General features: G+C 38.6%; 1 protein-coding gene across 5 annotated transcripts; it reads right to left on the bottom strand.

Annotated features, from left to right (window-relative positions):
• Positions 1-5,627: 5,627 nt before the first annotated feature.
• Positions 5,628-17,483, bottom strand: LOC148040112 (PTI1-like tyrosine-protein kinase At3g15890). Of its 5 annotated transcripts, none has more exons than XM_087696773.1 (5): positions 16,998-17,483; positions 16,738-16,885; positions 7,443-7,705; positions 6,723-7,337; positions 5,628-6,125 (listed from the first exon to the last, which is right to left on the bottom strand). In XM_087696773.1, the coding sequence occupies exons 1-4, from the start codon at positions 17,051-17,053 to the stop codon at positions 6,728-6,730; spliced, it is 1,077 nt and encodes a 358-aa protein (XP_087552899.1). In that variant the 5' UTR covers positions 17,054-17,483; the 3' UTR covers positions 5,628-6,125; positions 6,723-6,727. The 5 variants fall into 5 exon arrangements, with proteins under 5 accessions (XP_087552899.1, XP_087552898.1, XP_087552903.1 ...); XM_087696772.1 differs by having other exon boundaries at positions 5,630-6,094; XM_087696777.1 differs by having other exon boundaries at positions 5,632-6,050.
• Between the last annotated feature and the right edge of the window lie 10,129 nt (positions 17,484-27,612).

The raw sequence follows: 27,612 nt of genomic DNA, 5'->3' as shown, positions 1-27,612 counted from the left end.
GGGCTTGTTGAGATATGTGTGGTGCTCATGCACACTCTTTGATCACTCTTTTGATCGAGAGACTCATTATTCCAAACACCTGCTCATATACAATGCGAAGAGTGCTTCGAAAAAGTCTAGACCTCTTCATGGGATCCGGAATGAGACACATATTGCCTATTTGAGGAAGCCATTAGGTTCTGACAAGATGCATGAAGGGTATAGCATGGATACCTATCTCACACGAATCATAGATTGGCATGGCGAACATAGATAAGGAGATATCCAAGAGCTATCTTGTTTCTACTATGCTTGGTGGACTTCCATAGTCCTATCACATGTTTGCTACCACCTTGTGAGTGATTTCGCAAGGAAATGGGTATCAATACTCTCTTAATCAATTGATTGCACTTCTATTGCAAGCAAAGCAAAGTCATATTAACCACTCTTCTACTATCTTGAATGATCAATCATTTGCTTTCTCTCATCAGAGAGTAAAGGGAAGTCATCATGTTCTTCATCCAACCATTAGAAGGGCAAGGGTAACTTGTCTTCCTCTTCTTCACACAAAGAAGAGGACAAGCAAAGAATGCATAGATGCAACTATCACTACAAGCTAGGGCATGAGATTAAGAAACAAGCCTCATTGGTTGTTACAACTATCACATCTAGTGCTCCTAGTGGTGGGAATGATGAGGTAGATCATCTTGTAGAGACTTTCAATTCATTGTAGTGTCTTGCTCTTATGACCCCACCAATGATGTACTCCTTTCAGTAAAGGATAATGAGTAGAATTTTTATTTTGATAGGTGCTAGAAAGCACATCGCCTCATTTAGGCATCTTTTCATTTCTTTGCTTGATTCTACATAGGGGGCATTGTCACACATGTGTCAATAATGTTACTTATACAATCAATGGTATTAGGAGAATCCTTATCGTGGGAATGAATGGAGATGTTGTCACCTTAAAGGATGTCTTATACGCACCTAACATTCAAAAGAATCTATTATTAGTGTTATTCATTACTTCTAGTGGCTTTAAAACCCACTTCTGTGATTGTAATCATTGGCACTTTATGTCATGACTTGTACAAACTTGATTTTTATGATAGACAACCCTTTTTAGATGATATGGTTATGGATGCTTTATCTGTTGAGTTATGGCATGTTCGATTTGGGCACTTAAATTTTGGTAGCTTGTCACACTTGTGTAGGGATAATAGGGTGCATGATTTGCTTGAAATGTGTGTGCCTCTCGTAAGCACATAGGCGAGGGATGGATATTTCTTAGCAAAATGCACAGATTCAATTTTTCCAAGGATGGGAGTGTGAGTGATACACAAAAGTTACAAAAGTGATATATGTGGTCCTATGCACACTCCCTCTTAGTGGATGCATTAGCTTTGTTACCTTCATTGACGACTAAACACATCACACTTGGGTGGCTGGATTGAAGACCAAGTTAGATGTATTCTCATGCTTTCTACATTTTATTACCACATCTAAAGACTCCACTAGTCACAAATTGGTTACTCTCCGCACTAAGTGAGGAGGGGAGTACATGTCAAAGGAATTTTCAACATTTCTTTCCTCTAGGGGTATTATTCATCAATGCACTACACCTTCTACACCACAAGAGAATGCTCTTGTGGAGCACAAGAATAGATCTCTTTTAGAGATGGGTAGATGTATACTTAAGGGAAAGTCTTTGCTATATAAGTTTTGATTGGATGTGATTACAACTTCCTATGTGTTGAATCGTTCACCTAATCTAGCATTAAATATTGATATGCCTTATGAGGCATGAAATATTAGAAAGCCAATGGTTGCACACATGCGTACTTTTGCATGTCTTGGCTACACTCGTGTTTTATCTCAAAAGAGACAAAAGTTATAGGAAAAAGCAATTATATGCATTTTTATTAGGAATAGTACTAAGAGCAAAGGCTATCAATTGCATGAACTAGTTACGTGCAAAGTCTTGTCAATAGAGACTTTTTTTTTTCTAAAATTCAAAAATGCATTTGCATGATCACAAAACTCAATCAATTATTGGCTTTGAAGATGAATTTGATTCATTTGTGCCAATATTCAAATCATTTCTAGAGATCGTTAAGCATGCACCCACTCAATCTCATACACCATTGTAGCAAAGTCAGCAATATACCCATGCTAATTTTCAACCTAATTTTCCCTCCATTGAGGCAATAGATCATGATGATGCAAAGACTATAGATATCTAAGAAGAAAAGATAGTGCCTAAATGGCTATCAAACACCTTACAAGATAGCAAAAAGGCCGTCCCTCTTCCTAAACGTACTCAAGCAGCTTCTCATTGGGGATCGTGAAATTTGCACTTTGTGCTTGATTGGCCATTGCTTGTGGGTGAAGAACCTCTTTATGTCAAGGATGCTTTGGAGGATACACATTGGGCAAATGGTGTGTGATCAAAGTTGCAAAGCATTAATGAGAATAGTACTTGGGAGTTATGTGACTTGCCTAAGGACAAGCATGCCATCAATACTAAGTAGGTCTTTCAACATAAATGTCATGTAGATAGTACCATTGATCATTGCAAAGGTATACTTGTGATAAAGGGTTATGCTCAAAGACAAGGCATTGATTACGAAGAGACCATTGCACCCATGTCATGTATGATCATACATACAATCATTGCTTTGCCTACACATCATGGCTAGAATACACATCAGCTTAACATTAATACTACTTTCTCACGTGGTAACTTGAATGAGGAAGTCTATGTTAGCTAGTCATTGAGATCAATATAGGAGGGTATGGGAAAGAAAGTATGGCATTTGTGGAAAACCTTGTATGGATTGAAGCAAGCACCATGGATATGATATGAGAAGATTCATTCTTACTTCATTGGCCTAGACTTTTACAATAGCCCAACTAAGAACACCCTTTACATTAGATAGAAGGGGCATGATCTACTTATTCTAATCTTGTAAATGTTGATTTACAATAACCATTTTGCTTTTATAGATCTTGACCACTTGCACTACTATCTTGGTATCGAATTCAATACAATTATGGAGGGAGTTATTTTGAGGCAATCCAAGTACATTGGATAATTGCAACATTTTCAATTTGAGGACTACAAACATGTCTCTACTCCAATTTAGTCATGCTTCTATTTTTCTCTCAAGGATGTTGGTGATCATTTTGACACTCCTCTTTATCAATAGGCAATTGGATGTTTGATTTATTTGTGCAACACATGGTTGGACATTTGGTATGTTGTATCTCAATTGAGCAAATGTATGCATATCTTAGGGTTTAATGGCATGGCAAACACTTAAACATGTCTTCTAACACTTGAAAAACACACGTGCTTTGGGGTTGTTTTATCCTTGCAGCACCTCTACTTCCTTACATGCTTTTATGGATAGTAATTGGGCAAAATGTTTTGACAAGAGTGTCCACTAGTGGAAATTATTTATTGGCGATGCTTGCATCTTTTGGCTTAGTAAGAAGCAACCTACAATGGCCACTTCAAGCTGTGAAACTAAATACAAGATAGCTTTCATAGCTACATTTAATTGTATTTGGCCCAAACATCTTTTATCAAAATTGCATATTACACTTTGGTCAATTACATGCATCTACACTAGCAATCAAAATGCATTGGTAGTTGCACAAAATCTAGTTTTTCATGCATAAACACAACACATTAAGATGCATTATCACTATGTCAGACTCAATGCACAGGAAATTGATTTGGTATGTATGCCTACATATGACAACATAGCAAGCATATTCACCAAAGCTCTATCCAAAGAGAAGTTTAAAGCTTCTTGCAAAGCTTTAGGCTTCCTTCCAGTTGGGGATTTTTCCTCTGAGTCATTCTAGTGTGAATGCACCCTATCCATGGACACTTTTTACCCTCTTGCATGGGAGGGATTTTTTCCTTCAATGAACATACTTCAATGGACATTTTAATGACCTTAGGGTTGTACCTTGTACTTTCACTCTTGTGATTCATTATATTGAAGATATTGTTACACACTCTTACTCTCACTCTTTAGTCCAATTAGTACAATTCAACAATTTAGCATTTTATGAAATAACATTTAACTTGACAAGAATTATTTTTTCAAATACACTATGACAAAGGGAATCAATAGATATATTTATTGAGGATGAAAACAATTCTTATGTTGTGTATTATGGAGAGGGAGTTACTAAAAGGGTTTTAATATGGAAGTGTTTTGTTTAGTTCATATTTTTTATGAATGACACTTGCAAATAATCCTTAGCTCTACATGGATGTTTCTAGACAGACTAATCAAAATAATCTAGAGCTTTGTTTGGCAAAAGGCACAACTCTATAGCTTAAGAATGGCTTGTGCAAAACATCTCGTTCCACCTCTTTGAGTACCCTCTTGTAATAGATATTGTTCCAATGGTTGTGGATAACTTTGCTATGAATCAAATAGGAGTATTTAGTCTTGCAAATGGTCCGTGTGAATTCACAAGGGATTTCATGTGCCCATTCTACTTGGGTTAGAGTATAAACCAAGGGAACTTTTGGCTACTAGACTCTCCCCATCCAAGGTGCAATATACTCAAACCACTTCGCCTAGCCACAAAGGTCTTCTCTCACTCTCCCTCGACTCGCATGAAGGCCTACAATAGTGACTAGTACTCATTATAAGACTGAGTGAATCAACTAGCAAACCTACTCCCAAAGAAATGGAATTATTAGATAACCATAGCATAAATACTCATGCATAGAATGAGTAACTAGCTCTTGCCAAAACAAAATGGAAGAGACATAGATACGGTTAAGGAGAACAAAGTGTATATGCAAAAAAACAAGAATATATATACCACACTATATTCCCTATCAATCGCGGAGACTAGGTGCTAAGGCCAATGAGTGGGAGAGTAAAGGATTCATTTTATCAAAGATAGAGAAAGGGTATAAATAGTGACTACAAGCATGCCCATAGTCCCTATCTTTTACACATTCCAAGAGAAATGACTCACAATTTAGTTTAACTATCTAATTACTCTGAGGAGATTTTTAACGAAATGGCAAGTTGCAAGGTTAAGGAAGTGAGACTTGCTCACCAGCCTTGTAACCATCAAGTTACGAGCAAACATGATCGACAAAGGAGAGAAATTAGATAAACCAAGTTTGAAGAAAGAGCTTGGAATCAAAGCTTCGGATGCCATCTTATAGAGGTTACTTCATCCGCAGAGCACACACACAATGTCTGACAGCCATACAGGCAACATTAATTAGTCAAGTAGGCCAATATTTTTTTCATCACACCACCATGGATTCAGATTTTCTTCGAAATTTTGACTCAAATTTATCACCATCCATACCACCACATGTAAACCAAAACAATTAATAACAAACACTACTGTGAAATCTCTCTCCGTAAAACCTCTCCCAAAATGCCAATTACAATGTCCTAGTAGTACCTGTATAAGGCTATTGGAAAACCACCTTTTCCACTTTGATTACCTTCACTTACTTGAAGAAGCCTAAGAAGGCAAGTTTTCCACACTTGGCAAAGAAAAACCATGCATGCAATAATGAAGAAAAAACTTTTGGGCATAGTGGTAAACAGAGATTCAAAAGGAAGCTTGGGTGCATTAAAGGCTGAAGCTCCATCAAGTATCATCGTCTTGAAGTTACCAATGAACTCAGTTTTACCAATGTAACTTCAATGAGACCTTACAAGCTAGGAAAACGAATATAAGAGCAGAAGCTTGCAACTGGGAAAACCCTACAAGAAGAAAAGGCTAAAAGTCCTTATTACATATGATAAATGTAAGGACCATGGAACATTCCCCATACTCTTTCCGTAAACAACAGAGGAACAATATAGTTCTAGAGCACCACAAAACTAAAGAGCAATCTTAAGAATTGGCATTATAATTGAGAGTAAAAGATCAAGTTGCATTGCATCAATAAAGAGAGGAGTACCGGGACAAGGTAGAGGAAAATGTTTCCCGAGACTACAACTGTTTGCTGGGTGGTAATACGGAGCAGAACTTTTTGTGGTGAGGAACTCTGACATTAGGCACGTGCTCTGATCCATGGAAATTTGCATTAAACCACAAGATGCAGTCAATCCTATCAACCACAATGGATACTGTAAATTTATCTGAAATTTTGATAAACAAGTTCTACATGTCAGCAGAAAATTGAACACCTTTTATTTTTAAATGCAAAAGAAAAGCAAAAATGAGAAAAAGGGACATGCATAGGACATTTATATCTTGTAAAACAGGAAGTATGTATGAGCAAATGGGGCATAGACCCATAGAAAAGCTACAAAACTACCACACCAAACATGATAGGTCGAAAAAGATGAATATATCTCTTGTTGAATCAATTTACAAGAATGTTCAAATTATGGTCCAAATGATGCTGTGACTTGCAACTGGAGTAACACTAAGCACTGAAAGATTCTAAACACTGAGACTCGGGGAATTGGCACAATTGTACACACACAAGCACCTGTCACCAAACCTGACAAAGCCATGCAAAGATCCAGCTTTACACAGCACAGCTTGGTAAAAGTCAAATTCCCCAGAGAGAAAAAGAAGATAATCAAGCCAATCAACATCTGCAATTAAGTATTATCATGCGTGGAAGAATTTGACCATATGTGTGTATCAGGGTTGCAGGCACAAGACTGTTGTTATGAGCTGCCCTGTTATCTTTCACTTCTAAACGTAGGAAGTGACATTATACATACCCCATTTAGTTCCCAGGACTGCCCTCTCCATTATCTGTGGTCACCTTTTCATGTTCCAGTGTATCTACCTTTTGGTCGTCTGTCTTCAGGGCATCTTCAGCATCATATGTGTCATCATCCTCCCTGATATTACCTTTTAACAAGTCAATTACCTCCAGCATTGTTGGCCTTTTTTCAGGGGCATTTTGAGCGCACATTGTTGCAACTTGAACAACCCGTCTCAGCTCATCTTCGTCATATCGTCCATTGAGTTTTGGGTCCACAAGCTCTTCCAGCTTACCATCTACAAGTAAAGGAGCCGCCCATTCTACTATACTGCGCTTCACCCCATGTCCCAGTTTCTCAATGGGCTTCTTTCCACTTATAAGTTCCAACAGAAGGATTCCAAAGCTGTAAACATCACAGCTCTCAGATGCCTTTCCCCACATTGCATACTCAGGAGCAAGATAGCCCAAGGTACCTTTCACTCTTGTCGTGACATGTGTAGCACCTTCAGGAATTAGCTTTGCAAAACCAAAGTCTGCAACTTGGGCCTCAAAATTCGAATCTAGCAATACATTGCTTGCTTTCACATCTCTGTGAATGATGTGAGGTGTAGCAAAATGGTGGAGATAACTGGCCAGACCAATCACCAAACATTACCATCACAGCCAAAAGCAAAATAAAGTAAAAATTTGATTTCTGTTTAAGAAGGTTCAAGGAATTTGTTTTCTAACTTACGCAATGCCCTCTGCTGATCCCAGTGCAATGTTCATTCGTTTTGACCAGTCCAGAAGGCCTTCAGATGCATATTGTCCATGGAGATGTGAAAGAAGGCTGAGATTTGCCATGTAATCATACACAATCAGACGTTCTTGCCCTTCTGCACAGTATCCTCTCAAACTCAGTAAATTTTTGTGACGTACACGGCCAAGAATTTCAACCTCCACTGAAAACTCCATCTCCGCCTTAGTGCTCCAAACTTTAAGTCGCTTAACTGCAATCTGTAGAAAAAGACCAATCATTCACCAGGCAGACCGGTTGAAACCCATAACTCTTAGCTATATGCTCCAGAAAAACTGTGAGAAGAAGGCCCACACAGCCTAACACATCTCAGATGGAAAGTTTTGCAAATGTGCTATTCTTGACAGGTTAGGAACCTCTCTCATGATGTATCAGAGCATTTAAGTACTGAGATGCTCACCATGGTATTCCTACTCAATGCAAAAAATCATAAATACTATCTCAAACAAGGTGCATTTGTGAGACTCACTTCAATTTAGGCCTTTGCAAGAAGAAATAATCGATCAACACATGGCTCCATAGAATCTGTACAGCCTAGCATCTCATATGCAATGTTCGCAAATGTACTGCTCTTGGCAGGTTGGGAACCTCTCTCATGATGTATCAGAGTATTTAACCACTGAGACGCTTGCCATGGTATTCCTACTTGATGTGAAAAATCATAAATACTAACATTTCAAACAAGGTGCATTTGTGAGACTCGCTTCAATTTGGACTTTTGCAAGAAGAAATAGCCAATCAAACCATGGCTCCATAGTATTTGTATGGAGTGAAGTTGGCATAAAAATAACAACAGGCTTGTCATGCTATTACATCAGTTGCATGTTAGAGAGTCTAACAACTTACTTCGTTAACATTTTTTGTCACATACCATTGTGTTACTTAACATGTCTGGTTACCTGATAACAAGATTATGTTTTGGCAACAGGTACGTCATTTGGCATTCATTCACACTCCCCGTGGTATAATCCAAGAGAAAATGTTTCTTGTGCATTTGTGGAGTTGCTAACCACTGTCTATCCAAGAAAGCACCTGTATTCATGGTCTTTCATGCAGCATGCAAGTGGCTTCTTGGCTCAGTTTGGGACCAATGCACGGCAGTCAGCAAAATAGAGCATGCACTATTCAACACAGTTGAGTTGCCATTCAGGCATTACTTATGTCAGTCTTAGCATCAAGAGGCTGTTTGTGGAAAAATACTATAGCTCAGCTTTGCCAAGTCAAAACACAACCATTTCAAGCAAACAATGTTGCATCTCCTAGCCAAGCCAATTGAAACACAGATCTGAAACAAGTAATAAGTAGCAGAGGGCACCACTTAACCATTCAAAATTCTGTTAGTTATGTTTGTCACTAGCTTCTTTTGAAGCTCCCATGTAAGAGCATATTAAAGAATTTCTCAAATTTGCAAAAACACTGTATGCAACTTCCTTTCCCTCCTTCAAGCAAAAGGCATGCCATGTCCTTGGCATGCTCCTTTGTCCTCATCTCTCTCCCCCTATGACAGCAGTCTAAAAGGCATTGATGAAGGTAAACGTCGAAGTTGAATTCTGCCAGAGAGCATCCTCCAAGTTGGGTTGAATGAGAACACGTACTTAGAATCTTTCAATGTAAAGTAAGGCATTCCCTCTCCATAATTGTTCAACCCATCACTCCAGCTCGTGCTCATCTCCATCAATGCAGCAATTTTGGCCCTGGGTGTGTAACCCTTCTGAGCCTGTCTTGTGCGTGTCAATGGCTTGGGAGAAAGGGGCACTATGCACCCTTGTACAAACCCGAACTGAATAAACAAGGGTGCAAATTGGTGCACAGCTCCCACTTTAGAACTGCTAATATGTCATATCCATTGAATTAAACTGTCAACAGAAATTTCAATTAGCGAGGTGTCTTTTGAACTCCAAGGAGTCACATTTCAGAGGGGGTTGTAACCACTTTCTGGATGACCTCTTAAGTTGAGCCCAAAAGTTGTCCCTCTATAGCTGACCTTTGGTAATGTGCCCAATGCCTCTTAGCCATGTTGGCTTTTGATTAGCCTTTAAGCCATGCACACATACCTCTGCACCATGTCCTACTAGAGGTCCCTAAGCTTGTCAATAGACCATGTCATAGACATGCTCATGTTGCTTCTCTCTCATTTATCATCTCCTCTTTAGAATTTATTGTTAAGAATTATACATTTCAAGATAAGATCTTCCCATATTTCCTTTCTTTATGTTTCATATCACTGCTTTACTCACCCACAACTTGACAAGGGATTTGCACACATCAATGTGCATTAGCATGTGAACACACCTTAGCGCATCTAAGTTTTGGGTTAGGGTTTGGGGTCATCCCTAGGCCTGTAAAATAAGACCCTATCTTTGTACTTACATTGATTCAATCATTTTGATTCAGCTTTATCTTGTGTACTTGCAAGAGCTCTCTCTCTTTCTCTCTCTCTCTTTTTTTTCGTACATAATCTCTCTCTCTCTCTCTCTCTCTCTCTCTCTCTCTCTCTCTCTCTCTCTGTGCGCCATCGAGTTCCATCCATCTTAGATGGCTCTTACACACACAAGCTCTTCAACCCAAAATCACATATAATTGCATACAATTCCCAATCCAATTAACCTATAGAAGTAACATTGAAAGTGTACACTTGGTCCCACACTATTGCACACTACAACAATATGTAACATGCAAATCTCATTTCCAAACTGACTTGTTCTTCTATATATAGCCTTGACCTTGCTCATGCATCAATCCCATGCTTTGTTCTAACCTTTGTACACTCAATCCATTCTCAAACTGAGTAAATTCAGACTTATACTCCTATCACAATAAGCCAACAATCCATTCATGCTCACAAATTAATGGCAATTGCTCTGATCCCTGCTACATGCTTTCTATTAGGTATTGCCTTGCATTTCCCTAATTTTTCCATGCATTTCCGCAACTAGAGAGCTACAATCTCATTTTCATATGCTTCAAGGTATATTTTCAGCAATTTTCACAACACAAAGAGCAATTGCTCACAAAGTGCTCAAAAATGCAAATGAATACTTTAATCTGCCAAACCATAAAAATGACAACCAATATTTTTACACACATTTGCCTTAATAACTATCATAGATAGTTCCCATGCAATCTCAAATCATTTCTCTATTTGTGATAGTTCACACGCAATCTCACATCATTTCTCTCATAAAGAGGTTTCTTGCCATGAATCTCTGAAAACATTACTTTCTTCGTGACAAAGTTGTCAAAAGAGTGGCCAAGGCTCGAGATCTCGAAGGAGGAGAGGACCTCAGCCTATTTTGCTATAATAACCTATTTTGATGGAATTTAGATCAAAAACAACAGCACACCTTGGTATGACTAGATTCCTCATGCCAAGAGGAGAAGATTACCTATTGTCAATCACTCCATGCACGCTATCAACTCATGTTCTATGGCTAAAACTTGCAATTTCTGCAACAAAGAAGAGAAAAATGGCTGTCTACAAGCTTGGGCTGCTCAAATGAGAGAGAAAAAGGCCCAAAATAGCCAAATCAACTCTCTAAATGAGTCGCCAATTGCTTATTAATTAAACTTGAAATTTGATCATGGGCTCATTAATCATAAGTAAGTTGCTCAACTTGGTAAAACTTAGATACCAAACATGCTTTATAACTTAAGAGAGCTACTTACTAGGCGAAACTTTCAAATGATCATCAATTTAATGAAGCTTTCACATTGCACCTTGTTCCTTTTGCCCTATTCTTGTAACACCACACCTGCACACTTGTCTTCTACATGCCCAAGTGTCAAATCCTTATATTACTAGTGCAATGGCCACTGTGCAAAGAGCTAGGGATACCAAAGTTAGAGTTTATAAAGCACCCCTAGCTCTTCAAATACTTAACAACCACCATTCAAAGACAAGTAAGTCTCAAAAAATCATAAAAACTCCCACTCACACCTCAAACTCAAACACTCTTGCTTACCTTTTCTTCGGCATTACTATTGCATTTAGCTATGCTCATTTTAGAAAGTGTTCCCCCTTAAATGGATCCTTTGCAAAAGTGAAGCTCAACTTGGTCCACCCAACCTAGTCTAACCTATCAAACAATAAGTCTTTATGATCCAACATGTTAGTTATTTTATCGTTCCTTGAACGTGAACACCCGCTACTTGTGTTAGTGAATGTTAAAGATGTGAACACCTTTTACACCACTTAGCATTAAATAAGGATCAAAGGCTTAGATAGATACTTTAGTCTATATATTAAGGCCTTATCAATTGTACTTTTACATTACTTAATCTATTATTCAGCTTCAACTAATGTACTTGCAACACTTCTCTCTCTCGTTCTCTCTATTTCTCTCTTCACCATTAGTTGTTGGTCTCACTCACAAGCTTCTTAAACCAACAATGATATAAGAGCAAGTTTGACTCGCCAACTACAACCAATACAACGCCATTCAAACTGCTACTCATGGTGGTGCATCCTTACACCCTTCAATAGAAAATACCCACAGCATGCTATCAAAGTAGTCATCCAACCACAATTTTTGCAATTTTCAATATCCAATAGTTCTTGGGTTCCATCCACAACACTTTGGAATCGATCTTGATACTGATGAAGCCCTTGAACTATGTCAATATTCCAACAATATAAACATCACTCACGAACACAATCGCATCCTAAGTCCCCCTTTGATCTTCAACAATTCTTCATATTTATTTTTACCCGTCAATACAGTGTGCCTAAGAAAACCAAAGAAAAAGAAGTAGAAGAAAAGGAAGTACCTTAGTTCCTACCCTTCCACTTTGTCTACAACGCCTATTGCTACTCGACACCTGAGCCATCAACACTCAATTCTAGGCCCCTTTGCTCATCTCCCAAACAACATTGCCCATCGTCCACCTACACAACAGCTTTGCTTGCACACAAAGGCCTCCCTACCCACCCGTGCCACTACCTACTCCCTCATCTGTGCCTCGATTGTTGTGTACAAGATCACCAACGTTTGTCCACATTTGACCATGTCATCCCCTATTCAACATTCTTTGCTACCGCCTCAATCTTAACACCCCATTGATTTGTTTCATCTCCAAGTCTGCCACGTCAACACCTATCCTATCATTTGCTGTCAACACTACACTTGAAAGCTACCATGTCATCAATTTGTTACCTACTAAAACACATCCACAATCTAGCTTCATTAAGATAGGATTTTTGAAATTAAACCTTAATTTATGTTTAATTATTTACATTTCAAGGCAATTCGAGTGAGAAATTGAAGCCTTCCAATTTTGAGCCCGTTTCTCAAAATTTCACAAATAAAATTTAAGGCTTTTTATTCCAACGCGCCTATCTCCGATTTTCTGTTTGTGGTAAGACTGCTATTTGATCTGGGTATGTTCAGGTTATCTTACCACGAACTCACGATTATGATAGCTAGATAGAAAAACTTATCTTCTAAGATGAGGGTCCTACACCTTGCATAATGATTATGACTAAGGAGTAAAAGGATGCATAGAGCAAGAAGATATAGGCCCAAAATTTTATGGTGTTAGATCATTAGTATAAATCTCTACAAGCAAACTTGTATAAGCTATGGGATAACAAGTTGGTAGCTTTCATATATTCCCGCTTGATAAGGGCAACAAAGTTTCCTATGAAACTTGTAATGTTTGATGGCATAGCCAAAGTGTTTGAATTATCCAATAAACTACTCAAGCATTACCCTTCACAGTGAAAGACTATGTAAGCTCATAGACAACAACTTGTCACTGTGGTCTTTTTCCATGCGTTTCCATATACATATATGTACAAATACAAAAGTCTGTTTAAAGAGTGATTCAATATCAAGCTTAAATTGTATCTAGTCCTTAACTTATTGAGAAATTGTATCTAGTCCATATACATATATGTACAAATACAAAAGTCTGTTTAAAGAGTGATTCAATATCAAGCTTAAATTGTATCTAGTCCTTAACTTATTGAGAAAAATATGTTGAATACATGCACAAGAACACACAAATTTTAGTAATATGCAACTATAAGAACGCACATCTTTTTCAGTGAATCTCCTTTTTCAAAAATACACATGCTTTAACACCAAATATTACCACCTACAAATGGCCCAAATGAGATACATACGATATGCAAACTATGAGAAATATAGTTTGAATAAACGTGCGAGGATGATTCCAAATATATCACATACTCGTTCACAACCACTCACTTGAATGACCCACCCTAAGTCCAAAATATCAAATGCACTTCCAATATTTAAAAGCAAAAAATGAGCATTGCATCATCTTCTTATGAAAGGCATTTCCACAAGCAAGAGGCAGCTTATCATATGCCAAGGTCGAGTCCAACTATAAAGCCTTTTTTGAGTTTCTTAGAATATTTATCTCCAAGCAAGATTTTTACTGCTGCTTTTTTTTTTTAATTTCTCATTCTTTATCAGTTGGACTAGGTTTGGGCTTTGCCAAACAATCTACACTACACAAAACTATATGATTTTCCACTAGTACGCTTTAAACATCATCTCTTATTGTGTCATGGAGACTCCTGTGTTTTCCCACCCCACTACGATTTGAATATTTCTCAAAGTTCATTTTACCATCTTTACTAGATGTCAAAGGCTTTTGGTGCACCAAGAAACACCCCCACCTACAAAGAGGGGCAGCTCATAATAGGAATTGAAGACAAATTTGTCAAGGAAATGCCCTCGTCCCCAATTCTAAAATAGCACATTACATCCGAATTTTGTTCTAGTCCAATCTCATAGAAAGACATGCTATTTGATTGGATCCATTAGTTTGTGGTGCAAATTTTCACCATGATCAAAATAGGAAAATAATAGGAAATGATAGCTTCTTAAAAATAGTAAAATTTAGTCTTCTCAAATTGAGGGTTGATCTTGAAGATCTTTCCTTAAAACCATCTAGAACTCTTCCACTAATACTTTTGATTGGAAGATATCTCACCTTAAGACATCCAATTATGGCATTTCTAAAAGAAAGTAGTAGTATCCACACAAAAAAATTTGTGCTTAAGGAGTCAAGTATGTATAATAAGGGGGGCTTTGGGGGGGAACAGAAGAACCTAGACCAGCATATTGGCAAACACCATGGTTACACACTTGAGAATTGAAACACATACACACAGCAACCCTTACATTTTGCACAGACTCTTCTAACAATGGCTTCATTTTATGGCTACAAGTTCAGCTTGAAAGGTTCGATCTTAAACAAATTGCTCCACCATGTCACATGGTCAAAACTAGGCTATTCCATCTGTGCATTTAGGACAGCCTTCATCATCTTCTGCATCTGTAGCAGCATGTTACTCCATGTCAATGAAAACAAAGAGGAAAAGCCAAAATTGTATGAGCAAAAAGTTCTAGTCTATGGTCCATCCAAACCGATCACCTCTCAAAGCTCAAAAGGGACTGAAAACTGTGTGGACCCCTGCTGTTAATCATCCATGATGATTAAAACACAAACTTTACCTGATCATCAACTTCAAAAAGGCATGAATTCTGCTCCATCCTTGCAACACTCTGCTGGGAATAGACCTCGAAACTGCACCAGTTCTTACTATGAAGTGCAGCAATCTTTCCTGGACAACTTGGAAAGAAAACATGTGCGAGCTGCTGGACTTTTATCTCTAACAACCAACAGTAACTTCAAGTATGAGCATGAAAACTGCTTCTGTTATGTCTCTTCCCCCGGATGAAAGGGGCAACATGTGAATCTGGATCTGCAAATCTGGTCTTTGTCTGCCATTCTACACTCTGACATCAGCTGTAATTAGAAAAGAAATAGCCACAAACACAAGATAATGAATGCTGAAAACTGGATCTAAGATCTTGCATCGCATGAACATTCTGCCGCATCGAAAGGGAGCTACCTACCTACTTATACAATAGAATGGGAGTGTGCCTTAACTTAGCCCACAAACTTGTAAATATATTACACCCTCAGTCAAATTATTAATTCCCGCTTATCACCAATCAAAGACTCGTCTAGAACGATGTCTAGTGTCTAGAAGTGGGGACAAGGTTCTATTTCAATGTGTTGTGGGGCACCATATCTTGTGCTACTGGTGTCAATGCTGTCATGCATTGCTATCATGCATTGTCCAAAGTCAGGAGGGAAAGGGATTGTCCATTGTCACATCCAGTAGTGAGGAAGGAAACCAGCGCCATCAAAAGTCAAAAGGGGAAGGGCATTGTCCAGTAGTGAGGAAGGAAACCAGTGCCTATCCTGGTCACATTTGCTGTTTTTCAAATTCACTAGAGGATAAGGACAGCCTGCCAATCAGACGATCGGCAGGAAAAGAAATGGTTTAACTAGTTTGACTTTCGGTGGTGAGAATTTCAGATGAAAGATACAAAGCCACAGGTCCAGACAGGGATCAACCAGCTACATGAGAGAGAGTTTGATCGGGCGGCAATCAAGCCCAGCCCAGGCCACGGCAGGCATGGCTCCCTTCCCAAAAAGCGATTCATGAACAGTTTGATTCGAAGGCTGCGTTATGCATCAAAAGTTTCCGCTACAGCAAAACTGAGCAGAAAGGACTTGCTACGCCAAAAGGGGGTACTGTAAAATCCATGCTCATGTCACTTCTTTCAGAAAAGCATCCTTGCCTCAGTCCTCAGAGTGCATTTGTCAAGGTTCGACCACGTAAGTTCTCTTGCTGACACCTGTTTTGCCCTCTGGACAAGGATGCTACTGACAACATCACCCCCTGGGAACTTTCGTGGACATGGAATAAAAATCGGTAAGCCAACTTACCACATTTGAAATGGACATGTAATAGGATCTATAAGCCAACTTACTACATTTAGCATTTCTCTGTATCCAAAATCATCAAAGAAGGAAAGTAAATGAAAAACAACCACCTAAAAAGCAAAGAGACCAAGTGGAAAGCATCAGTCTGTGGGTTGATGAAACGACTGCAGAGTCCCTGCAACTCATCATATAGAGCGTCCTCGGCGATGCTCCCTTGGGCCCCTTGTCATCCAGGTGCCTTTCATTCACATTCATAAGGTAAGCTAGGGCTTTTTTGCCACTGGTAAAGTTCATTGTGCAGGCATTTGAACCAAGACCGTCACTCTGATCTAGTGTAACGGCAGATGATCTCGTGATTACCTAAAGAAATTGTCGAGAGTTCTCACTTCAACACATAGGTACAGGCAGCCTTCGATCAGTTACAAAGATTCTGAGCCATTGGTACCGAGAAGACCCCTACCTGCGAGCCGTCCCATAGTTGACCCCAATACACACTCCCAAAGCCTCCTTCCCCGAGTTTGTTGTCGTAATTGAAGTTATTAGTGGCTGCCTGTAGCTCCTTAAGGGAGAAGATGCGCCAATGGCTACCTTTATTACTTGCTGCGCCTCTGCAGCCATAATGATCAGAAAAACTGTTATGAGCATCGGGAGGTGTCTGAGCCGGGCGGATCTGCGGCAGATCTGGCAAAAGGCACAAGCCCGAAACAAACAACAACGGACCTGCCTCGTCTGTAGCCTCGGCCAGGGTAGCAGCTCCATCCACCGAAGCATGCCATGGCCGACGACGACCGTCACCTGTTCCTCTTAGGAATTGTTTCTGTGTCAGTTGAAGCCCGAGAGAGCCGCGTCGTGTGCGGTGGCGGACGGGGGTATGTTGCGTGCGGTCATGTTGACTTTGCGGCTGGGGGGGTGCCAGTATTTAATGGCTGCTCATTCGGCGGATCAGGGGGGCGGGGGGCAGACAGCCAATGAGGGGAGGGAAGGCGGGAGTATTGTGAGGGAGCTAGCTAGGGTTAAGAATTTGCCCTCTTCCGGTGGAGCTTCCGAGCTATGGTGATAATGCGACAGAGCGACAGAGAGCGAGTCGGGGGGGTACAACAGGAGCGAAGGGGGGCCACTACACGCGGTTTATTGCGGGTTCGGGACTGGACTCCTCATCTAACAACTCCCCTGCCCCTCCCCCTTCCCTCCCAGGCGCTCTCTCTCTCCCCCCCCTTCTACCCTCTCGATATGTATTTATATTTCTGTTTCTATGTCCTAAATTTTTAATACTTTGATTTATATATCTCTCTCTTTATAGTTATTACTTATTTATTTATTTATTGTATTTGTATTTAGATAACCCAGACAAGATAAATTGACATCGAGAATGCTCTCTCTCTCTCGTCGATTTATATCTAGATTTAGATGTCTATATTCATATCATTATGTATTTATATTTATATTTAGATAAAAAATCACATCGAGGATACCGAGAACACTACTTCCGTCTGCTGAGCTGCCTCAATCGGAGCTCCTCAGAGGGGGCACTCTGAATAAAATTATAAAGCATAACAATTCCTATTCCTATAACCATAATAATAATAATAATAATAATATAATGATGATGATGATAATGGTAATATCAAAAAGAAGCATCGATCTTCCCCCCACCCCCTCCACACTCCCACATTAGTACTTCCCATGAGTCATCCTGATCTGCTGCCTCATGACAAGAGCTCGGAAGTTGGGAGGAATGTTTTCATACCTTTGATCCATCATCTCGTTCGGTGCTCTTGTAATTATTTTTGTGTCACTTTATCCATCATCATCATGGGTTAGCATCTTTTCTACTATGAGACAAAAGTCACATGGCAAGTGAAGTTTCCCCTTCCCTTCCTTAACACTCTAAAGCCTTTCTTAGCTCTCTCGTTTGCTTTATTGTGTAGATGTAAGTTAAAGAAGGGGTAAAGCAATGGTCCTCCGAAAACGCAAAGCTCTTTAAGAGAGTCTCAACATCAGTTTCTCAATGAAACAACCATCAACTGTCATGCTAAGATTGTAAGCAGTTTTAGAGGTGCTAGGGAGTTAGCACAAGGTTACAAAGTTCTTTTTAAAGGCTCTTAATCGAGTCCAAATTTGAAAGACAAGTTTGTGGCGCTGACCTCCTTCAATAAAGAAGGAGATGGAGATAGATGCCTCCAAATTCCTACCATCCCTAAGGGTGTGCTCACATGGACAAACCACATAGCATAAGTGGCGCTCTCCTCCTCCAATAAAGAAGGAGATGGAGATAGATGCCTCCAAATTCCTACCATCCCTAAGGGTGTGCTCACATGGACAAATCACATAGCATACTACCTACAACTCTAGTGGCTTTGACAAAAGCATGCTCACACACATGCACATGCACACACACGCAATCGACAATGAGAATGTTGTACGATACTACTATCTTTGGCATTTTGCAAATGCATGTGTCACTTTTTTTTCCTAAAATCATGTGCTAAACTACAAACACTCGCTTAACAAATTGGATGTAATGTAGAGATACTTTTACATTTAAAGCTTTTACAATGCCCCTCTAGACTTTGGCTTTGACTTTGACTTTGGCTTTAACATTCTCTTTTTGAAAGGAGACCTACACTACAATCTAAGTACTAAATTTCTTTTGGTTATGTTAATAGTACTAAGGGTTTCTCACATTATAGTTATAGTATATCACTACATTAAGTTCTTCAACTTTGGTATTTTCACATTATAGTCACACTCTTCCACCCAAGTTTGAGCTCTACAAACATTGAACATTTATAAAGGTTTCCAATGTTACATGTGCACGTTGTTGGATTTTTTCTCTTTTAAGTGGTCTCCTCTCTTTGTGAGAATCTCTAAAAACCATCTCAAATGAGAGGTATTGTATGTTGGGAACACTTAAAAAATGAAATTTGGACTCCCGAACTTTGAGTTTTTTGGGCTTAATAACTTGTTTATGAGTATTTATGTCAACTTAGAACATGAACCTTTAGTGTAAACATAAAAACCTATACCAAAGTAACTTATATCATAGGATTAAACAACTATGCAAGGCTTTATGGTCCTTTTTTATGATCATTCTACCCTTCTAAACCATGTTTAAGCTACTCGTACATGAAGTATAAATGGTTGATATAGAAGTATTCCTTTAGAAATAGCCCTTGCCATTAGCAATATCCTTGTTACATAAAACGCATATCAAGTATCACACATCTTCTCTCATTGCATGCCTACTTTTCCTATCAAATTTGAGAACGATAATTTTCATTGAGCATGATAAGAGTATGCATAGAGTCTACTCTATCAATAACTTGTGCCTACTTGAAGGCTACAAAGTTTGATAGCTTGTGTGTTACTAGTCCACTATCTTTCAATTCCAAACTTGCTTTACTTTTAGTTCATTGGCCCACATTTTTCAACTTTGTGGAAGGACATCCATGTAAATAGTTGGCAATTTATATAACCATAAGAGTCATCAATTGTGTATGGTTAGCTGGGTTAAAAATAGTAAGAATGCCTCAAGGTCTACTATGTACTATTTAATTTGATGCCTCGAGGCCAAATAGCCAAGGTATCTCAAATGGCATCTAAAGATGGGACACACAACTATCTGACTACATAAATGAGGCATGGGTTTTGATTTTTGACAAGAGAAATGTGGAAATGTTAATAACAAGATAAGTATACACATCTCCAAAAACATTTTTTAAAAGGGGGATAGAGCTAAAAAGTTACAAGGCTTTCTTAATAGCTTATAAGCAATTCTATAGCAAGGAGTTCTAAATTTGAGATGCCTTCTGCATGCAAGTACATCTTACATTAGCATTCCAAAGCACACATTTGAGCCTCCCAACTTCATTCCCCAAATATGTTTAAGCACAATGGCCCTAATCAAATTCCATAGTTTCTTTGGTTCCTCATTGAGTTTATGTGTCTTAAAGTAGGACCCACATCATAGGGCATCATAGTCACCTTGTCGTGCAAGCTTGCCCTCTCCCTGCACTTGTTTATCGTGTTCAAAGAGAGTGTACTTCATATTTGCTCCAAAGAGATGGACTAGTTCCCCGTCCTTTATGTAATAGAAGTAGTATCATGGGCATATTAACAAAAACTTAGGCAATCTTCCTTGGTAGGCATTTTCCTCGCTAAGATGCACTGCAAAAGAAGATTAAGCATGGGGGTTGGGGTTGCCTTCCATACATTCTACAGTTTATTGCACCATGTATTGAAAGACTCATGCACCAACTACTTTTTCCACTTCTCTACCACCTTGACAATTCCAGTATCATCTTGTATTGAGTTAATGTTGGACATACATTGGCATAAGGATGATTCTCCCATGTGATTCATTTGGCCCTTCCATTGTGCCATTGTTAAGATGGGCTTCCAATCTCACTAGATGGCTTAAGTAAGAGAAGATTGCTTTATGTTCAGGTTGATCTCCCTAATTACTCTCTCAAACTAACTCGAGTGTCTGAAATCAAGTTGTGGATTGGAGAGCTAATTCAATCCAATGCCTATGAAATATTGTCCATGGTTGTTGCTTTGTCAAGTTGTTGAGCTAGTAGAGTGATATCCTTTGGGCTCTAACCAAGATAGGTTCTAGTTGTAGACCGCCCTCTTGTTTTTGGGAAACAACTTGATCGCAAGCCTCCGCACACTAAGGATTCCCCTCCCCTATGTGCTAAAGAAAATTCTTCAAAATCTACTCTAGTTTTTCAAAGTGTGTTTTGGAGGACAAAAAGTTGGAGACCATGGAGATCACCATATAAATTGGAAATACATGAATAATCACGAGAACTTCTAAGTCATGTTTTCATTGCCTTGCAAAATCTTGTTGAGATTTTGTAGGAAAATCATAGAAAATTGTCCTTCATAGTGATATCTACACCCACATGACAACCAAGGTAGCTGAAGGCCACCCTCACTTGAATCACCATGAAGCCTAAATTGATCACCTAGTCCTTAGGTTCTTCCCGACCCAAAAACACCAACTTGATCTTACCCGTGCAAACTTTTGCCAATGACTATTGCAAGTCATCCTACACTACCATCAAGGTTTTCATTAATTACTCCTCCACGCTACACCATTAGAGTAGACATTTGCAAAGATTTGCACCACAAACTTGCTTCTATTGGGGAATGTCAAGGCTTTGAGGGTACTAGTCCTTACTTTTGCTTCTAAGTTTTGAAGCAATGATTATGACACCAAGGTAAAGAGTAGTGAGGCAATGGAGCAACCTTGCCTAACTGATCTTCTTAATGAAAACTCTCCTACCATATACCCATTGATAGAAAACCCTAATCAATGCATTCCCAAATAGCATAGCGATCAAGTTATAGAATGCATTCCTAAGGCCTATTAGCCCTTAGAAGACCTTGCTTGCAAAAGGTTGGATGATCTAGCCATAGTCTTTGTCAAAGTCCAAATTGATTTTGCTCCTGATTGTGCTTCTAAGCCATGCATAATCCATGATCAAAGGCCAATTTCATCCTTGCATCATGGATGCAACTATGGTGGATGAACCCTTATTATGACCTACATGAGATCTTGGCAAGGATAAATGATATCCTCTCTCTTAAGGCCGTAACTACTACTTTGTGGATCATGTTAAGAAGTGAGATTAGTCTCCAACTTCAAGGCCTACACTTGTCACCATTTTTGGGGATTAGCTTCACCGCATGTTCATTAATGAAGTGTGACATCCCCCCTTTTTTTCTCTGATGTAGCCTAGGATATTACACATCACCCCACTAAGCCACTATAAGTGTTGATAGAATACGGCTTGAATGAAATCAAAGCATGGTGACCCTTTCCTTTTTAGGTGCTTAACGCTTTCAATCTCCTCTTCAATAAGAGGTGGCCCCCATCTTGATGGACCTCATACATACTTGGCTATGAAGCACATGCAATGCCAAGATGATAGTTTTGTCTAGAGTTCATCTATGTGCCTCAAAGCTTTACTACTAAAGTTAAGGGTTCGAACATGAAAATATATGCTACAAATAAGTGCAATGGTGTCACTCCAATTATACAAATAAAGAAATATAGTATAATAGACATGGTTGTTCTAATAAGCAAGTGGTTGCATCAAGAGATATGCATGGCACAACATACTTCCACCACCTAACAAGAAGCCCTCCTCAATAGATTCTATGCTTCTAATGAATGGATGCTAGATTGCCCTAGCATCACTGCTACAAGTTCTCCATCACATAGTCATCTAATCATGCACATATTGACTTAGTATGCAAATGCTTCATCCCTAATGGGGTTCATCATGGACCATCCCCTCAATTGTTCATTTTCCTAGATGTCAAGAGGGTGTTTGATTCCCACCTTTCATATGATGTGAATGGTACACACCTCGATACTAGGATCATACTTTGAGAACATATCAATCTTTTAGCTTAAAAAAAGCTTTTTTGATGTTGCATTTATGTCAGCCATTGCAATGGCACTTATGTCACAATGGTATTTGATTGCTTGGATAGTATCTTTCTTACTTATTGTTTGGCACATATTACAATTATTATGACTTGTTTTCTACTTTTGGAAATGCATTACTAAACTTTAAGAAATTACATGGGACTAATTTCTTGTATTGAAAATAGCATATTTCCTATGTATCACTACAAAAGAGGCTAAGTAAACCAATTAAATTGGCTATTGTGAAGCCTAAGGACATGGATATAGATGTATGGGATGAGATGGATGAGCTTGCACATGCTCTGCCACTATGCTTGCTCTCTCTAACTAAGTCAATGTATTTAATTATGAAGGACATGGAAGGTGGTGCATATGAAGTCTAGAATAAGTTGTGCAACCTTTATGAGAAGGAAAGCACTTTATATGAAGTCTCAAACAAGTTGTGCAACCTTAATGAGAAGGATATGAAAGGTGGTGTATATGAAGTCTAGAACAAGTTATGCAACCTCTATGAGAAGGAAATACTAGCATCACATGTGTGTTGACTAAAGAAATTCTTTGACCTTTGCATGGAGTAGGGGACCTCTACATCTAATCATTTAAATGAGTTATATAATATTTTTAGTAAGTTGACAACACATAAGATTGCATTTCTTGATGCAATGAAGGCTTTATTTTTGCTTGCCACCTTGTTTGAAACTTGGGATACATTCAAAAATGCAATTAATAACTTAGCACCTATTAGTGGATTGATTATTGCTAATGTGGAAAGGAGCTTGCTTACAGAAGAGGAGACATGAAGAATAATTTAGGTTCCAAAAGCTCTAGTGCACTTGTAGTTAGAGGGGTGTCAAATGCAAGGGGGAAGTCGGATGATAGGAAAAACTTGAGTAAATTTCGCTCAAGGAGAGATGTGGAATGCTACTATTGGAATAAAAAGGGACACATTAAGAAGGATTGTTTCAAGTGGAAAAGCAATAATAAAGGAAAGTAAAATAGTAATGATTATGGCAAGAAGGAAGAGAAACAAAATGTAAAGATAGAGGAAGTCAGCATTGTAAGTATTGATGATGGTGATGTGCTACATATCTCTACACTTTGGGGATCGATTCTTGGTTCTACCAATGATTGTGTTTGGGGAGATTTTAAATTTGATAACATCATTTCATGCTACTTTCCATAGGGAATGGTTTTCTAATTATGATGTTGGAGAAAAGAACATGCCCATTTAAAGAATAACTTTACTTGTAGCATTGTTGGACTGGAAGAGATGCACTTCTTTCTAGTTTATGGTTCCTCTTTGTACCCTAAGAATGTATGTCATGTGCTGCATTTGAAGAGAAATTTGATAAGTAATGTACAACTAGATGATAGTGGTTATCATATGATATTTGATAATCATGTTTAGAAGATTTGCAAAGGTTTCCATATAGCTACTAAAGGGCCAAAATCTAGCACATTGTACTCTTTGCATGTATAAATCTAAAAGCCCACATTGTAGCTGTCACTAAGTAGCTGTTTGTATCACTTTTACATCACAATTTAGGCCATATGTCTATCATTTGAATGAAAGTCCTTCCATGCTTGTAGTATCTATTGTCTTTCAACTTTTTTGATATTGGAATGTGCAAGCATTTATGTATGGCAAATAGACTTGTCACATACAGAGGGCATTAATACTAGAAGATCCAAATGTTTGGAATTGGGATATAGGGATGTATGTGGGCCTATGCCTATAGTTTCTTTGGGTGGAACACCTTACTTCATTACTTTCATTGATAATGCCACTAGGAAAGTGTAATCATTTCCTATTTGTAAGAAAAGTGATGTCTTTGATGCATTCCAAAAGTTATTGGCTTATGCAAAAAATTAGTCATCAAGAAAGAAGCTCAAATGCTTGAGAGCTATAATGGTGGAGAGTAACCAAGTAACATTGGATGGTAAGATTCCCAAAAATGCATGCTTTAGCAAGAAACACTCTTATGATCACTTGTGGATGTTTGGCTATGAGGTTTGTATGCATGTCTTTGAGGGCAATTAGAACAAGCTTGATCCTAAATCTAAGAAGTACATTTTTCTTGATATGGAGATTCGGGTGAGATGGGTTATTGATTTTGGAATACTAAAGCTAAGAATATAGTGCATAGCCCATGATGTTTTTCAATAAGGATAAGATGCATAAATAGCCCATCAAGGCAAGTGAGATAGACAAATTAATATTCAAAGAGGATGGACAACCACCATATGAGTAGCATGTATGACCTATTTTACATGATTTTGGACTTGTATAGCCAAGGGATGTTGAGGTGAAAGTACCATAGGTAGGTAGGCAACCTTGCATTGGGTATGCTAGGTATTTGGGACAAATAGAGGCTCATGTTGAATCAATGTTAAGACAATCTACAAAACTCTAAACCACCATATTGATACACTCCATCTCTAATATTTGCCATGGTTATAGATTGTGGAGAGCCTTCAAGCTATGATGATGCTATGATTAGGGATAACAATCATAAGTGGAAGAATACTATGCAGTTAGGGATGAAGTCTTTGGTCAAGAATGCTACTTGGGAGCTGGTTACTTTTCCTAACAGTAACCATGCAAATGGATTTATAGGCTGCAAACGACTCCATCCAATGCATGAATTAAGCACAATGTAAGATTGGTAGTAGCCAAGGGATTCAAATAAGAGAAGGAGACAAACTTTGATGAGATATTTTCACCAATAGTCAAGATGAATACTCTTCATATGGTGCTTGCATTGGTTGCCAAGGAGGACATGGAGCTTATATAGATGGGTGTAAAGACAACTTTCTTACTACAGAGGGATTTGTATGAAGGACTTGAGCAAACTTGGTCACATTCTTAACATATGGATTATGTACGACAGAGATAATAAGATTCTCTATCTATCTTAAAAGAAGTAGGTTGGGAAGGTACTCCAACATTTCAATGTTTCATTACCTCCACATTTTAAACTTATCCAATAGGATAGCCCTAAGTCACTTGCGCAAAAGGTTGAAATAGCCAAGGTATCTTATGCATTGATTATTGGTTACTTGATGTATGCTATGGTTGCCACACTCCTAGACATTACCTTTACAATGGGAGTGGTTAGTAGGTTAATCACAAACCCTGGCAAGAAGCATTGGGAAGCAATGAATATTATCATGAGAGATACTTAAATGGAATTAGAGCTATGCACATATGCTTTGGAAGGAAGGATGAATCTATCCTTGGGTATGCAATTGTTGATTTTGCAAGGAATACGGAGTCTGGGAAGTTTATGGCAAGTTGTATTTTCACATTCATAAGAGGGGTCTCTCATTTGTAGCCATGCACGGCCTTATCTACCATTGAGCTTGAATATGTTAGAGCCCATTGAGGTATGCAAGAAAGCCATATATGGCTTCCTATTCTAGTGAGGGATTTAGGCATTGTTAAAAAGGTGCATGCTTTGCATTTGTAACAGTCGGAGTGCCATCTAGTTTGCATGGAATCCCATCTTTCATGCAAAGACAAAGCACATGGATGTGAAGTATCACTTCATCAAGGAGGTGCTTAAGGATAAGTGGATTGAGCTTGTTAAGATTCATATGGATGATAACCCTATGGATCTTCTCATAAAGAGTTTTATCTTCCAAATGCTTTGCACACTAAATAATGTGACATGCATTGCATAGTATCTTTACTCATCGCTATTCTCTGTTAAAGGCACATTGGCCTTTAAGTGGGAGGTTGTAGTACATGCCAATGGTCAGAGACCATGTGGACACCCCTTGTAATAGTACATATTGTATAAGCATATGGAAGTGAAGACAATGAAGAATAAAGGTAATGGAGTACCCACCCAAAAAACTCATTGTGTGCTCTCTCTCACCCACATCCTCTTACACTCTCATTGCATTAACTCTACATCCCACTATTGCTTCCTCTCATGTGAGACCACAAATATAAAGATTCACCCATGCTGATTAGGATCACATGTGGTATCCTCACTAAGAGTGATATATGTCCTTTTGAGCATGGTGAAGAGCCTTTGCACAATCCTAAATGGAGGGTGGAGGGTCATCATAACCAACCCCAAAGAAAATGATCAATGTACTTAATGTAAGGGTCAACACTAAGATTTATTCAAGGTCTTAGTAGGATTTAGCACCAATGTATTTAATTTCAAGTTGCTAAGACTTGGATTTGGGGGTCATCGCATAGCCTACTATTATGTTGTTAGTCCATGTAGGTGCTTTGGCCACAACTAAAAATGCATATGTGAAAGAAAGTTCTTATTTATTCCATTTTAATCCAACCATAACTCTATTGCAAACTAGATTAACTCTATTGCAAACTAGATTGGAGGCTTCAATGCTTTATCATTTTTATATTCTTTTATAGATCAAATGAAGGAGTAGTCTCAAGTTATTCTATTTTGAGTAGGACACAGTCATCTTGTGCCATGTATTGTGGGAGGTATCTTGTGTAGTTACTCCCTAAGTAACTCCTTCCCTTATGTCACTCACTTGGTATCCTTTTGGATGAAGGTAGCTTGACATTATGGTTATCATGTCTTTCTACCATAGTAGGCAAGTGAAATGAGTTTGGTTGTCTTTTTTGATCCATTTGTGGATCTTCATTGTCTCCTTTTGCCTTGGATGAGCTCATTGAGGTGGCTCACCTCTTGGACTAAAAGGGTGGTTTTGTTCCAAAACACCTTTACTCATGTTCTTCTTAGTTTTCTTGAGCATTGATGTAGGTGGGGGAGGAGAGTAGAATAAGCAATCACATGTAATCGTGCTCTTGGTATCATAAGCTATAGAGATTCCATTTGATTTGGTGGGGTGAGATCAATCACTTGAGTGTTTAGATTACCATCAATTCATTGGACCAAGATGACA

This window comes from Lygodium microphyllum, chromosome 2 (assembly GCF_053477565.2).
Source record: "Lygodium microphyllum isolate KBCC chromosome 2, Lygodium_microphyllum_v1.1.10, whole genome shotgun sequence".
In the NCBI taxonomy this organism is placed as follows: Eukaryota; Viridiplantae; Streptophyta; class Polypodiopsida; order Schizaeales; family Lygodiaceae; genus Lygodium; species Lygodium microphyllum.
This window is presented reverse-complemented; position numbering and strand designations above follow the sequence as displayed.

Excerpts from the sequence above, each read along its gene's own strand:
- LOC148040112 (XM_087696773.1), bottom strand. The coding sequence starts at position 17,053 with ATGGCATGCTTCGGTGGATGGAGCTGCTACCCTGGCCGAGGCTACAGA. Across the intron at positions 16,886-16,997 it reads CGAGGCTACAGACGAGGCAG|AGGCGCAGCAAGTAATAAAG; the intron begins GTCCGTTGTTGT and ends TTATGGCTGCAG. Across the intron at positions 7,338-7,442 it reads GGATCAGCAGAGGGCATTGC|TTATCTCCACCATTTTGCTA; the intron begins GTAAGTTAGAAA and ends TGGTCTGGCCAG.